This window comes from Bufo bufo, chromosome 1 (assembly GCF_905171765.1).
Source record: "Bufo bufo chromosome 1, aBufBuf1.1, whole genome shotgun sequence".
In the NCBI taxonomy this organism is placed as follows: domain Eukaryota; kingdom Metazoa; phylum Chordata; class Amphibia; order Anura; family Bufonidae; genus Bufo; species Bufo bufo.
Window position 1 is genome coordinate 214903842 of NC_053389.1, and position 16285 is coordinate 214920126.

General features: G+C 43.4%; 1 protein-coding gene across 1 annotated transcript in view; it reads left to right on the plus strand.

Annotated features, from left to right (window-relative positions):
• The window catches only part of LMTK3 (lemur tyrosine kinase 3), a 116161-nt gene that overhangs the window by 62750 nt on the left and 37126 nt on the right, over positions 1-16285 (plus strand). The window contains exons 6-7 of the mRNA XM_040415605.1: positions 6820-6907; positions 13531-13679. Of these exons, the coding sequence (XP_040271539.1) occupies positions 6820-6907; positions 13531-13679 (237 nt within the window). The remainder of the gene's footprint in view (positions 1-6819; positions 6908-13530; positions 13680-16285) is intronic.

Below are 16285 nucleotides of genomic sequence, written 5' to 3' on the forward strand. Positions count from 1 at the left end.
ATTTAGAGCAAAATTTATATATGGATCTCGTTTTTTTTGCAAAATTTTACAACTGAAAGTGAAAAATGTCATTTTTTTTGCAAAAAAAATCGTTAAATTTCGATTAATAACCAAAAAAGTAAAAATGTCAGCAGCAATTAAATACCACCAAATGAAAGCTCTATTAGTGAGAAGAAAAGGAGGTAAAATTCATTTGGGTGGTAAGTTGCATGACCGAGAAATAAACGGTGAAAGTAGTGTAGGTCAGAAGTGTAAAAAGTGGCCTGGTCTTTCAGGGTGTTTAAGCACTGGGGGCTGAGGTGGTTAAAGTGGAAAAACACACTACAGGCTGATCCAACTTTGATGTAATGTCCTTAAAACAAGTCAAAATGAGGCTCAGTAGTGTGTGTGGCCTCCACGTGCCTGTATGACCTCCCTACAACGCCTGTGCATGCTCCTGATGAGGTGGCGGACGGTCTCCTGAGGGATCTGCCAACTCCTGGACAGTCTGTGGTGCAACGTGACGTTGGTGGATAAAGAGAGACATGATGTCCCAGATGTGCTCAATTGGATTCAGGTCTGGATTCAGTCCATAGCATCAATGCCTTCGTCTTGCAGTAACTGCTGACACACTCCAGCCACATGAGATCTAGCATTGTCTTGCATTAGGAGGAACCCAGGGCCAACCGCACCAGCATATGGTCTCACAAGGGGTCTGAGGATCTCATCTCGGTACCTAATGGCAGTCAGGCTACCTCTGGCGAGCACATGGAGGGCTGCGCGGCCCTCCAAAGAAATGCCACCCCACACCATTACTGACCCAATGCCAAACCGGTCATGCTGGAGGATGTTGCAGGCAGCAGAACGTTCTCCACGGCGTCTCAAGACTCTGTCACGTCTGTCACATGTGCTCAGTGTGAACCTGCTTTCATCTGTGAAGAGCACAGGGCGCCAGTGGCGAATTTGCCAATCTTGGTGTTCTCTGGCAAATGCCAAACGTCCTGCACGGTGTTGGGCTGTAAGCACAACCCCCACCTGTGGACGTCGGGCCCTCATATCACCCTCATGGAGTCTGTTTCTGACCGTTTCAGCAGACACATGCACATTTGTGGCCTGCTGGAGGTCATTTTGCAGGGCTCTGGCAGTGCTCCTCCTGTTCCTCCTTGCACAAAGGCGGAGGTAGCGGTCCTGCTGCTGGGTTGTTGCCCTCCTACGGCCTCCCTCCACGTCTCCTGATGTACTGGCCTGTCTCCTGGTAGCGCCTCCATGCTCTGGACACTACGCTGACAGACACAGCAAACCTTCTTGCCACAGCTCGCATTGATGTGCCATCCTGGATAAGCTGGCACTACCTGAGCCACTTGTGTGGGTTATAGACTCCGTCTCATGGCTACCACTACAGTGAAAGCACCGCCAGCATTCAAAAGTGACCAAAACATCAGCCAGGAAGCATAGGAACTGAGAAGTGGTCTGTGGTCACCACCTGCAGAACCACTCCTTTATTGGGGGTGTCTTGCTAATTACCTAAAATTTCCACCTGTTGTCTATCCCATTTGCACAACAGCATGTGAAATTGATTGTCACTCAGTGTTGCTTCCTAAGTGGACAGCTTGATTTCACAGAAATGTGATTGACTTGGAGTTACATTGTGTTGTTTAAGTGTTCCCTTTATTTTTTGGAGCAGTGTATATATATATATATATACAGTCAGGTTAAGGTTTCAGACTATTGGATGTTTTATATGTATATATATATATATATATATATATATATATATATATACAGTCAGGTCCATAAATATAGGAACATCAACACAATTCTAACATTTTTGGCTCTATACACCACCACAATGGATTTGAAATGAAACGAACAAGATGTGCTTTAACTGAAGACTGTCAGCTTTAATTTGAGGGTATTTACATCCAAATCAGGTGAACGGTGTAGGAATTACAACAGTTTGCATATGTGCCTCCCACTTGTTAAGGAACCAAAAATAATGGGACAATTGGCTTCTCAGCTGTGCCATGGCCAGGTGTGTGTTATTCCCTCATTATCCCAATTATAATGAGCAGATAAAAGGTCCAGAGTTCATTTCAAGTGTGCTATTTGCATTTGGAATCTGTTGCTGTCAACTCTTAAGATGAGATCCAAAGAGCTGTCACTGTCAGTGAAGAAAGCCATCATTAGGCTGAAAAAACAAAACAAACCCATCAGAGAGATAGCAAAAACATTAGGCGTGGCCAAAACAACTGTTTGGAACATTCTTAAAAAGAAGGAACGCATCGGTGAGCTCAGCAACACCAAAAGACCCGGAAGACCACGGAAAAAAACTGTGGTTGATGACCAAAAAATTATTTCCCTGGTGAAGAAAACACCCTTCACAACAATTGGCCAGACCAAGAACACTCTCCAGGAGGTAGGTGTATGTGTGTCAAAGTCAACAATCAAGAGAAGACTTCACCAGAGTGAATACAGAGGGTTCACCACAAGATGCAAACCATTGGTGAGCTTGGTGAGATTAGAGTTTGCCAAACGACATCTAAAAAAGCCTTCACAGTTCTGGAACAACATCCTATGGACAGATGAGACCAAGATCACCTTGTACCAGAAGGATGGGAAGAGAAGAGTATGGAGAAGGAAAGGAACTGCTCATGATCCTAAGCATACCACCTCATCAGTGAAGCATGGTGGTGGTAGTGTCATGGCGTGAGCATATATGGCTGCCAATGGAACTGGTTCTCTTGTATTTATTGATGATGTGACTGCTGACAAAAGCAGTAGGATGAATTCTGAAGTGTTTCAGGCAATATTATCTGCTCATATTCAGCCAAATGCTTCAGAACTCATTGGACGGAGCTTCACAGTGCAGATGGACAATGACACAAAGCATATTGCAAAAGCAACCAAAGAGTTTTTTAAGGGACAGAAGTGGAATGTTATGCAATGGCCAAGTCAATTACCTGACCTGAATCAGATTGAGCATGCATTTCACTTGCTGAAGACAAAACTGAAGGGAAAATGCCCAAGAACAAGCAGGAACTGAAGACAGTTGCCGTAGAGGCCTGGCAGAGCATCACCAGAAATGAAACCCAGCGTCTGGTGATGTCTATGCATTCCAGACTTCAGGCTGTAATTGACTGCAAAGGATTTGCAACCAAGTATTAAAAAGTGAAAGTTTGATTTATGATTATTATTCTGTCCCATTACTTTTGGTCCCTTAACAGGTAAGAGGCACATATGCAAACTCTTGTAATTCCTACACCGTTCACCTGATTTGGATGTACCTACCCTCAAAATAAAGCTGTCAGTCTGCAGTTAAAGCACATCTTGTTTGTTTCATTTCAATTCCATTTTGGTGGTGTATAGAGCCAAAAATGTTAGAATTGTGTCAATGTCCCAATATTTATGGACCTGACTGTATATAAAAGAGAGAGAGACAACTTAAGAGTGTCTGAAGCAAGTAGACCTTAGGGTGCACATACTAGCGAGACATCCAATGGAGCTCCCATGATCTAGTCTCAGGTTGATACCCTCACGACTTCACCTAACCCCACCACAGTCCTGTGTCTTAAAGATCAAATATGCTTTCCTCTAGCAATGGATAGAAGGGTATTAGTGCTCAGCTCTTCAGTTACTGTCATATAAGTTTGTGACTCCTTATTGATTCTGGGGGCTCTCTTATATTCCCACTATTACCTATTCAGTGAGATGATGCTCATCAGGAACCTACAGTGTCAGACTGACCCGCCAGAGTACTAGAGGATCCTACAGTGGGCCAGGGCTAACAGGGACCCTATGGTCCATCTGAAAGGTATTCAATATAACTTTGAGCTGACGTTAGAGCCAATCACCTACCACAAGTGTCTGTTTTTTATGCAATGAAATTAGAAATGGACATACAAATGTTCTGTACAGATCAGATTGATAGTGGACACTCAGATGGGCCCAAAGAACCCCAGTCTGACCCTGGGAGCCTCTACTATAGCAGTTTGAAGTCATTTTTTTTTCTAAAATGTCCTAGGATTAGGGGATTTGGTTATAAATATACATGTAAAATTTAAGGCTGTGTTCACATGTGTTGCAGATTCTATTAAAAAAACAGGACAAAATAGCGTGTTATTTTGTCCAGTAGAGTGATGAGCTTCCTGACAAAACTCATTCATCTGCATCATGTGAGGAATATGTTGCTTCCTTAATTATCATTGTTCTGCTCCTGTTATATGTTATATATTGTTTTTATAACGACTTTGTTGTTTACGGTTTTGATGTGTTATGTGGCATTTTCTACATGTATTTATTTTACTTTAGTTTTCAAGTCTCATGAAAGTGCTTCTCTGTGATACTTATCTGTAAACTAAAAGGAAAATAATAATATGTTTTCTAGCAAGTGCCATGTAAGGGTACTTTCACACTAGCGTTTTTCTTTTCCGGCATAGAGTTCCGTCACAGGGGCTCTATACCGGAGAAGAACTGATCAGGCATATCCCCATGCATTCTGAATGGAGAGGATGCATCAGGATGTCTTCAGTTCAGTCGTTTTGACTGATTAGGCAAAGGATAAAACTGTAGAATGCTACTGTTTTATCTCCGGCGACAAAAACTGAAGACTTGCCTGAATGCCGGATCCGGCATTTTTCCCCATAGGAATGTATTAGTGCCGGATCCGCATTCAAAATACGGAATGCCGGATCCGTCCTTCCGGCCTGCGCATGCGCATACCGGTAAAAATGTGAAAAAAGATACAAGATGGATCCTCCCTGTCCGCATGACAGCGAGAGACGGATCCGTTCTTGCAATGCATTTGTGAGACGGATCCGCATCAGTCACATCAAAATCGGCGGATCTGGCGGGCAGTTCCGACGATGGAACTGCCCGCCGGATCACACTGCCGCAAGTGTGAAAGTAGCCTTAGTTAGCCCATGGATACAAGACACAGAACTAACAGAATTTACCCATGGATTATATTATTCTACTATGCAGAGGTCTTTTGAACTTGTATAAGAAGGGAATGTGAACAGAATTCTAAATGAATGAGGGCAGATAGATGGGGAAAGCTTGATTTTTATTTTATTTTAGCATAAGGCTGCATAACATAATTGAAAGAGCCTGAAGATTTTCTGAATGCATTGTATATATATATATATATATATATATATATATATATATATATATATATTCCTCAATGTTGAAATTGTAACACCAAGAAGGACATGTCATAAGGTTCTGCAAATCAAGGAAGTAGCAGGTCATTGCACGACAATGGGCTGTGGGACAGAAGTCCAGCTACAGGTATTCCATTGGCCTCATGCTACTGCTCTCAAAGGCTATCATGGTGCACAGCAAGACAGCAGTGGAAGCTGGAGTAGAGTACAGTGATAGCTGGAGTTGGTCTGGAAATCCCTTGGACAACGCCATATAGAGGCCTTCATAAGTGAATGTCGCACTGTTCCTACTCCTGGGATTATGGTGTGGGTGGCCTAATGTATAGTGGCTGGACCCCTCTAGTCTTCATTTCAGGTACACTAACAGCTCGATGTTACATTGATTTGGCTGTGAAACTATTTGCGCATTCATTTCTTCAAAGTGTCCCAGGAGCCATTTTTCAACGACAAAGCCAGGCTGCATGTGCTCATGCTACTGTGAGCAGCCTGCATGGCCTAAAAGTGCTACTATGGCCTGCAGTATCTCTGGACTTGTCTGCCATTGAGCACAACTGGCATGTCACTGGTCCGCAGTTGCAAAGGTTGCTGCCAGCAGTGGATCTTAATGACTTATGTGCCAAAGTGCATTCAGGGTGGTAGAACATTCCTCAGATACCCATTAGTAACCTCACTGATCAAAAGAAAAAGGAAAAAGTCTGGTACCGTGTTAGCCAATAGAAAACTAGTTTTGTGCTCTCATTAAGAGAAACAAAATAAGAGTATTGCAGGTTTGATACCTTTTAATGGCTAACAAAAATAGAAGTAATGATGTTAAATAGCGAGGAGTACGCCTGATGAAGGGACTGGTGATGTCTCGAAAGCTCGCTATGTAACATCATTACTTCTATTTTTGTTAGCCATTAAAAGGTATCAAACCTGCAATACTCTTATTTTGTTTCTCTTAATGAGAGCACTAAACTAACTTCACTGATAGCATGCCAAGGCGTATATGTGTGTGTATTTGTGTGTGGTGCTTATACACAATACTTAATAAATCGAGATGTTTTGAATATAGTTTCCATTTTCTTCATCATTTTCATAATAGTAACATGTCTATACATCCTGTGATTTCCATACTTCCAATACTCCTTCTTGGTGTTGCAATTTCAGAGTTGAGAAGTGTATATATATATAAATATAGCAAATGATTTTATGAATTTTTGTGTTTGGGTACTTTCACACTTGCGTTAAACTAGGGGCTCAATACCGGAAAAAAAACTGATCAGTTTTATCCTATCCTTATACCGTATATGCTGCGATATTTTCTCCGGCCAAAATTCCGGAACACTTGACGGAATGCCGGATCCGGCATTAATTTCCATTGAAATGCATTAATGCCGGATTCAGCACCAAGTTTTCCGGCATGAGCGGACCTTTAAAAATGGGAAAAAAATAAATACTGGATCCGTTTTTCCAGATGACACCAGAGAGACGGATCCGGTATTGTAATGCATTTGTGAGACGGATCCGCATCTGGATCCGTCTACAAATGCTATCCGTTTGCGCACAGATTTCCGGATCCGGCAGGCAGTTGTGTCAACGGATTTGCCTGCCGGATCCTCCCAACGCAAGTGTGAAAGTACCCTTATTTTGTGGCACACTTACCATCATATTGGACATTTTTTTTTTTTCACTAAAGAAGTCTGCAGCATCCAAACATTTTACAATGCCTGGGACTATGCACAGAAACGATCCCCTTCCTCCTCATCATGGAGTTTTGTCAATTGGTAAGTGTAAAGTTATTTGACATTCTGAAGGAGGAATCTGCTATTTTTTTTCTCACCTTAGAAAGTACTAAATATGTGAATAAATTCAGGAGGACAAAATATCTCCTACCTACCTACCTACCTGGGCTACACAGTGACTTTGGCAGTAAGATAAATGTATGTAGTCTGTTTTGTGAATTCATGCAACTCAGGTTATGCAAATTCTGTTGAAGGAAGATGTGGTGATGTTATGAAATATAGCATACCAAACCTGTACACAATTCATTCACTCAGAAGAGTTATGTGCATAAGACCTTAAAGCAGAATAAACAATACTGTAATGGGACAGCACTCATTCAGTTTCATGCAATTAGTCGTGATTTTTTATTTTGTATCTACCACTAGTTTTCATATAAAAAGGGCTTAGATTTCGTTGCCTTTTTCAAGCTACTTAGTGAATCAGTCTCCAGATTGAAAAAAGGCAACCAATTATAACCCCTAACGTTGCATACATGTGTGCAAACTGGTGGGCAGATTCAAAATAAAAATCTTCAGCTCTAATTTGAGATAGGAGACTCTGCGTACCTAAGAATCACATAGAAGCACAATATAGGACACTATCCAGAAGTTCTGAACAATAAAGACATGAATAAAGCACTTGGGGTTGAGATAGAAAAGCTACTATTCACTAAAGCAATCTCTGCGTGTGTTTGTCTTTCTGCATCTCATCTCACTGGCAGCTCACTCCTTTCTCCTCCTCCTCCTCCTTCCTTAGATATCTGTTGGAGCTTGTTATCTGATCCTTCAGTGATCCAACAGCCCGCATGTTTCACAAGACAGTATTAGCAGAAATACAGAGAAAATTTTAGTTTAAGAAGCAAGGGATAGACAGGAAAACAGCAGATAGAGGAGGAGACATTTTCTCTTGCTAATATACCAGCATATTACAAAGTTTTTTATATTCGACTTATATTCATACTATTGATTTATGCAAAGCTGTGAAAAGGAATATATAATTATGATATATTATATATATATATAATATATATATAGCACTCACCTAAAGAATTATTAGGAACACCTGTTCTATTTCGCATTATGCAACTATCTAGTCAACCAATCGACATGGCAGTTGGCTTCAATGCCTTAGGGGGGTGGTCTGGTCACAGTCAATCTCCTGTACTGCCAAACGGAATGTCAGAATAGGAAAGAAAGGGTTATTTAAGGCAAGGGGAGGGGCATGGGTGTTGGTGGCCAGACTTGGGCCGGCTGAGTATTTCACAATCTGCTCAGTTACTGGATTTTCACGCACAACCATTTCTTAGGGTTTACAAAGAATGGTGTGAAAAGGGAAAAACAATCCAGTATGCGGCAGTCCTGTGGGCGAAAAATGCCTTGTGGATGCTAGAGGTCAGAGGAGAATGGGCCGACTGGATTCAAGCTGATAGAAGAGCAAACGTTGACTGAAATAACCACTCGTTACAACCGATGTATGCAGGCAAAGCATTTGTGAAGCCACAACACAGAACAACCTTGAGGAGGATGGGCTACAACAGCAGAAGACCCACCGGGTGAATCCACTCATCTCCACTTACAATTAGGAAAAAGAGGCTACAATTTGTACGAGCTCACCAAAATTGGACTGTTGAAGACTGGAAAAATGTTGCCTGTGCTGATGAGTCTCGATTTCTGTTGAGAAATTCAAATGGTAGAGTCCGGATTTTGGCGTAAACAGAATGAGAACATGTATCCATCCCTCTGATGGCTACTTCCAGCAGGATAATGCACCATGTCACAAAGCTCGAATCATTTCAAATTGGTTCTTGAAGCTTGACAATGAGTTCACTGTACTAATAATGGCCCCCACAGTCACCAGATCGTCAACCCAATAGAGCAATACGGGAGCTTCGTGCCCTGGATGTGCATCCCTCAAATCTCCATCAACTGCAAGATGGCTATCGGCTATCAATATGAGGGCCAACATTTCATAAGAATGCTACAGGCACCTTGTTGAATCACTGCCTTGGTAGAATATAGGCAGTTCTGAAGGCAAAAGGGGGTCCAACACCGTATTAGTATGGTGTTCCTAATAATTCTTTAGGTGAGTGTATATAAAGAAGCTTAAAAATTTGTAAATATAAAAAAATGAGAATTCAATTCAATATGGATCTCTGCTCCACATATTGCAACTTCACAGGCATAGCCGTAGGGGTACAGTATAGGAGGTGCTTCAGGGCGCCCACAGAAACCTCTGCCACATAAGAGGATACCTCTGGTTACCTTTTGTCCTTGGATACAATCAACTTTATGTTAATGTTTGTAAAGTGCTGCAGAATATAGTAGCGCTTATACAGTAAGTGCATAAAATAAATAAAATAAATATTATGAAATTAAAAAATGCCATAAGTATTGAATCAGCAGGGGCATGAATCTGGCTGACACTATGGGTGCATTCAAACAACCATAAATGTTTTGTAGTCCATGGTCCACATGTTGCGGCGACGTATAGGACATATCCTATGTTTTACAGAGTGGCCAAATGGAAGTCAATGGGCCTGCACTGTGATTCAGCATGCACACAGCCAGTATCCAAATTTTGTGGATCCGCAATTTGCGGACCGCAAAAAACACTTAAAGAGGACCTTTCACCAGAATAAAACATCTAAACTAACTATACAGACATGTAGAGCAGCGCCCAGGGATCCCCCTGCACTTACTGTTATCCCTGGGCGCCGCTCCGTTCGCCCGGTATAGCCTCCGGTATCTTCATAGTTAGGCTCCACCCAGGGGAACTTGACAGCGTCTCTTTCTCCTATGCTGTAGCGCTGGCCAATCGCAGCGCTCAGCTCATAGCCTGAGAGAAAAAAAAAACCTCTCAGGCTATGAGCTGAGCGCTGCGATTGGCCAGCGCTACAGCCTGGGAGAAGGAGACGCTGTCAGGTTCCCCTGGGTGGAGCCTAACTATGAAGATACCGGAGCCTATACCGGGCGAACGGAGCGGCGGCCAGGGATAATAGTAAGTGCAGGGGGATCCCTGGGCGCCGCTCTACATGTCTGTATAGTTAGTTTAGATGTTTTATTCTGGTGAAAGGTCCTCTTTAAGACCATGTGAATGCACCCTAAGGGGCTATTAGTTGTGATCAAGGGTTACATCACCTCCCAGGATTCTGCATCAGAGGTGACAGATATCTATTTTAGATGATTAGTGTGGTCTCTTTTAAAGGGAGCGTAACCTCAGAATTAGGTCTATTGCATACGACCGTATGGCTTTTTCAGTGTTTTGCAGTCTGTTTTTCACGGATACGTTGTTTTGTTTTTTGTTTCCGTGGGTGTTTTCGTTTCTGTTCCGTTTTTCCGTTCTGTTTTTTCCGTATGGCATATACAGTAATTACATAGAAAAAATTGGGCTGGGCATAAAATTTGCAATACATGCATTTCTGTATGTGTTCTGTTTTTTTTGCGGACCCATTGATTTGAATGGAGCCACGGAACGTGATTTACGGACAATAATAGGACATGTTCTATCTTTCAATGGAACAGAAAAACGGAAATACAGAAACGGAATGCATACGGAGTACATTCCGTTTTTTTGTGGACCCATTGAAATGAATGGTTCCGTATACGGATCGCAAAAAACGGGCTGTGTACATGATGGCCTTAGTGTTGATCGAGCACCAAAGTGCGTCGGGTGTGCTTTTGTGCTCGAGTAGAACACTTTTTGAAGCTCGGGTGCTCTACAGAGCACCAGAGCACAATGGAAGTCACTTGGAGAATTAGAGGGCATTAAACAAGGCACGCCCCAGCTGTGAAGAGGGGAAGGTGTCTGGTTCAGCAGGGAAAAGATCAGAAATTGATGGGAAAACACGACTGAAATGGTTTGGGAATCAGCATGGGGAGGATGTCTGGATGCATCTTGGACTCCAGGGGTCGCTACTGGGAACGCATGTTGTCGCGAGTAGTAACGCCACTTTTACAGACCGAAGATAAAATCGATTTTAGAGGAAAAATTGGTTAGGAAACATTCTTTCCTGTATATTTACTTGTATATAAAGTGCAAGTGTTGTGCCAAAAATAACAAGGAAGAGGCGCACGTCCGATACAACCTGTATATCACATAAAGGAGGGCCTGCATTCACATTGTGGTACAATTGCTAAAGTAGTGGGACTCCTACACTCATAAAGCATATGGCACTAAGTGAAAGGGCTGCCAAAAATTATAAGAACCGGCACTCCAATACACCCTTTATTACACATAAAGGAGGGCATCATAGCACAGCCTTGAAAAATTATTATTGATTGCATGCTGGTGACCCTCTAAAACATTAGGGGCGAGGGCCTGCTGCTGATCTAACCATCAAAATCATATAATGCAGACGGATCCGTTCTGAACGGATCCCAAGTCTGCATTATATGAGCGGGATCCGTCTGAGCAGACACCAAGCGGACCCGCTCTGAACGGTAGTGTGAAAGTAGCCTAAAACATTATGGGCGAGTGGCCTGCTGCTGATCTGCCCATCTAAAACATTAGGGGCGAGGGGCCTGCTGCTGAGTGCTTGATCCTCTAAAACATTAGAAGCGAGGGCAGCCTAATAAGCACGTTGATATGATGATGGAGGAGGAGGAGGACGAGAAAAGGAAGATTGAACCATATACCCTTTTTTGTGGTGGAAGGGGTGCATGGGAATACAGTGTATTCAATACACCATAAAAGCCACAGTTAAAGTGCCTTTATGTTCAGCCGCTTTCCTCTGGTGGAGTAGAGAAGTCAGGGGCAATCCAGGCCTTGTTAATTTTTATAAGAGTCAACCGGTCAGCATTTTCAGTTGACAGGAGGATGCGCTTATCAGTTATTATACCCCCAACAGCACTAAATACCCACTCTGACAAAATGCTGGCGGCAGGGCAGGCCAGCACCTCCAAGGCTTAGAGCGCCAGTTCGTGCCACGTGTCCAGCTTGGACACCCAGTAGTTGTAAGGCACAGAGGGATCACTGAGGATGCTGAGACGGTCTGCTATGTACTCCTTCACCATCTTCCAAAACTTTTCCCTCCTTGTGACACTAGGCCATGCATCAGGGTGAGGGGTGCTGGCAGGGTGTCATTGAAACTGTCCCAGGCCTTGGAGAGTGGTTTCCCTGCCTCTGTTGAAACTACTGTGTGTTCCCCTCCCCTCCTCGGGTTTGCCCAAGGAATTACGTACTCTGCTGCCAGCATTGTGAGCTGGAAAGTTATGGAGCAATTTTACACAAGGACCTTGCACCATTTTGCTTGTCGAGAATGGGTGAACAACCAGTAATCAGTGTTGGCCAAAATGCGTACCACGCGAAGGGTCACGGGAAAGGCAGTCCTAACACAAGTCCGCCATGGTGCGCCAGAGTCCCAACAGACAAGACTTCACTGTCCTCATCAGGAGGGATGACTCTCAATCTTATCATCTTCTTCCTCCTCTTTCGGCCATCCACGCTGAACAGATGGAGATAAACCTGCTATGGGTACTACACTCTATAGTAACCGTCTTCAGCTCCTCCTCATCATCATCATTCAATAGACACAGAAGTGGGATGGTTATGCTTATAATAATAGCGTTATCACCGCTCACCATCTGTGTTGATTCCTCAAAGTTGCATAAAACCTCACAGAGGTCAGACATCCATGCCTACGAGTTGCTTGTGAAGAGCGGAAGCTGACTCGAAAGGCGATGACCATTTTGCAGCTGTTATTCCACTACTGCCCTCTGCTGCTCACAAAGCCTGGCCAACATGTGGAACGTGGAGTTCCAGTGCGTGCTCACGTCGCACAACAGTCGGTGAGCTGGCAATTGCAAGCGCTGCTGCAGTGTTGCCAGACCGGCGACAGCTGTAGATTGATGACTTTCGGAAATGGGCACACACGCGGCGCACCTTCACCAGTAGCTCAGGCAAATTGGGGTAGGTTTTGAGAAACCACTAAGTTGAACACGTGGGCTAGGCATGGTATGTGTGTGAGCTTGCCGAGCTCCAAAGCCGCCACCAAGTTACGGCCATTATCAGACACAACCATGCCTGGTTGTAGGTTGAGTGTCGAGAGCCACAGCTCTGTCTGGTCCCTTATCCCCTGCCACATCTCTGCGGCGTTGTGCTGTTTGTCACCTAAGCAAATTAGTTTCAGCACGGCCTGTTGCCGCTTCCCCAATGCAGTGCTACACTGCTTCCAGCTACTGACTGATGGCTGACTGGTGCTGCAAGGTGATAATTCAGAGGTGGAAGTGAAGGAGGAGAAGGGGGGGTTGCAGCCACTAATGTAGGGGGTGGAAATCCTGATGGAAGTAGGGCCCGCAATCCTTGGCGTCGGTAGCACCTGTGCCATCCCAGGGTACGACTCGCTCCCGGCCTCCACAACGTTCACCCAGTGTGCCGTCAGGGAAACGTAGCGTCCCTGGCCAAAAGTACTTTTCCATGTGTCAGTCGTTAAGTGGACCTTCCCATTTAGTGCTATGGCCTGTGGGTGGGTGGCTAGTCAGAATTCTTCTCTGTATATTTCTATTCTGTGCAGGACGTAACATTTTGCTACAGATTCTCCCTTTATGTACAGTGCTGTTTGCCAGGTTTTTCAGTTTAGCAGATGCTCGGCACTGACCTCTTTTTGCATCTTTTCTATTCTTTGTAGGGAGATTTGAAAAGGTATCTCAGAGCACAGAGGAAGGCTGATGGAATGACCCCTGACCTCTTAACATGCGACCTTACGACCCTGCAGAGAATGGCATATGAGATAACGCTTGGACTGATGCATCTTCATAAAAACAATTACATCCACAGGTAGTGTATATTCTGTGCATTTGTCATCTTTTACATAGTATTGATATGTCATAGTCCATGGTGACATGTCATAGGTTTTGATCGGTGGATGTCTGTGTGCTGAGACCCCTACAGATCATTGAAATAAGGAGGGAGAATCTCTCAGCTGAGCGCTGGGCCCCTAGTTACTCTTCTTTCTGTGTGGATCCACAGAAGGTGAAGGGCTTTCTGTACAAGCACGCTTGGCTCTCCTCACATGCAAAGCAGAAACAAGAGGGCAATCAGATGGGATCTCAGCACCCAGACCTCTACCAATCTAAATTTATTACATATGAGAAGTTTGTAAAAATCATAGGTACATTACCAGTCCTATTAATGCTTTAAATAGTTTTATGAATTAAGGTACAAGCATATTGTTGTCATATATGGGTTAACCAAGCCTTTGATCTGCTGTTTTTGAAATTCATGGTGGATCTGAAGAATATCCCACCTAATCTATATAAGGCCTCATGCGCACAACCGTTGTGTGTTTTGCAGTCTGCAAATTGCGGATCCGCAAAACACGGATGGCATCCGTGTGCATTCCGCAATTTGCGGAACGGCACAGACAGCCATTGATATAACTGCAAAACCGCAAAACGGACAAGAATAGGACATGCTATATTTTTTTTGCGGACCACGGAATGGAGCAACGGATGCAGACAGCACATAGAGTGCTGTCTGCATCTTTTGCGGCCCCATTGAAGTGAATGGGTCCGAATCCAAGCCGCAAAAACTGCGGCTCAGATGCGGACCAAATAAACAGTCATGTGCATGAGGCCTAAAAATGGATGTGCAGGTAGAGGATTGTCAGTCAGACTTTTTCCTGCTTGGAACAACATAGGATGCAGTGACATTTACACAATCTGCAGCAATCCCTTATAGCAACCCTTTATATAACCTATTTACCTATCATTCATGGTACTTTTTACTAGATGATTATTATTACTACTACATTGCGTAAAGAGGAAAAACAGTGGGTGGGATGGATTACATATTCTACAGCTACAATACATTAAACAGTAGAAAAGCTTCAAAATTACCTTACAGTGCACACATAACATATATTGGGGGTACGGCATACATATTAGGACATCCTCAGACATCATCCAAAACTCCCTCCTCCGTCAGGCAAAACTCCCTCCTCCGTCAGGCAAAACTCCATCAGTCCTCCTCCCTCAGACCAAACTCCCTCCTCCGTCAGACTAAACTCTCTCCTCCGTCAGCCCAAACTCCATCAGTCCTCCTCCCTCAGACCAAACTCCCTCCTCCGTCAGACTAAACTCCCTCCTCCCTCATCCAAAACTCCCTCCTCCCTCATCCAAAACTCCCTCCTACCTCAGACATCAGCCAAAACTCCCTCCTCCATCAGGCAAAACTCCATCAGCCCTCCTCCATCAGCCAAAACTCCCTCCTCCTTCAGACGTCAGCCAAAAATCCATCTCCCTAACTCAAACTCCCTTGTCCCTCAGACGTCAGTCAAAAAATACCTCCTCCATCAGCCCTCAGCCTAAACTCCATCAGCAAAGTAATAGAATGTAAAATATGTTTACAGCAAGTGCTGGCACCACAAACCATTGTCTTCACACATTATATATATATTATGGTCACTAATACCAGGCACCAGTACTGGATACAAGTTTCCTTGGTGTATAATGGAGGCACGCCGTGTTCAGCCGCTTACATACACGCCTCTCTCCAGCACATGTTATATCAGCAGCCACTAGAGACTGGTTCTCCTACAAGTGAATGAGATCCCCTTCCCCTTCCCCCCTATAGTGTGCATCCATGGCCACTGGAGGAGGTTGGCACTTATCCTATAGTGTGGAAGCACTGCCACCACTGCTGGATTGCAGGGCGGTCGTAACCCCTGGATCTGAGCAGTGGATAATGTGATTTAAAATAAGTCTAGCCAGCAAAGGAGGGCAATATGAGCAATCACAATAAATTATTAAGTGCCTTGTATTAAATTTCTCTACATAATAAATGCAATTTGCTAATGAGAGACAATGGGAGTAATGACTGGGATATAACAATACCAGGGTTCTCTCTATATAGGAAAGACAGAGAAGTCAAGAAGGGGGAGGGCTGGCCCTGTATGTGAGAGATAGCATAAAATCTATTTTATACAAGTTAGCGAGAACAATTTAGAGTCAGTTTGGGTTACCTTGCAGCTTGATAATCATAAGGTAACTTGTGTAGGTGTGATATATAGACCGATGTGGATATAGTGGGCACTCAATATCTGGACATATATAGTGGATACAACATATTTATTCATTCACATAACTTCATCTTGTATAGGTGCACATTAAAAAATCCATATAAAAAAAATCATTATAAATATATATACATATATATATAAGAGACGATTAAAAAATAAACACTATTATGTATAAAAAAAAAAGATAAAAGGTCAGACAATAAATGACATATCTTGCAAAAAAAGATTAATCGATGATATATCTTATGATATTGCTTGATAAGGTGCGCTTGATAGGATCCTAGTGTTGATTCCAATATACTGGTAATACTTTCTGTTATTGCCAGTGGTTCATTCATGATGAGTAGTTGTTAGTCTTAGTTAT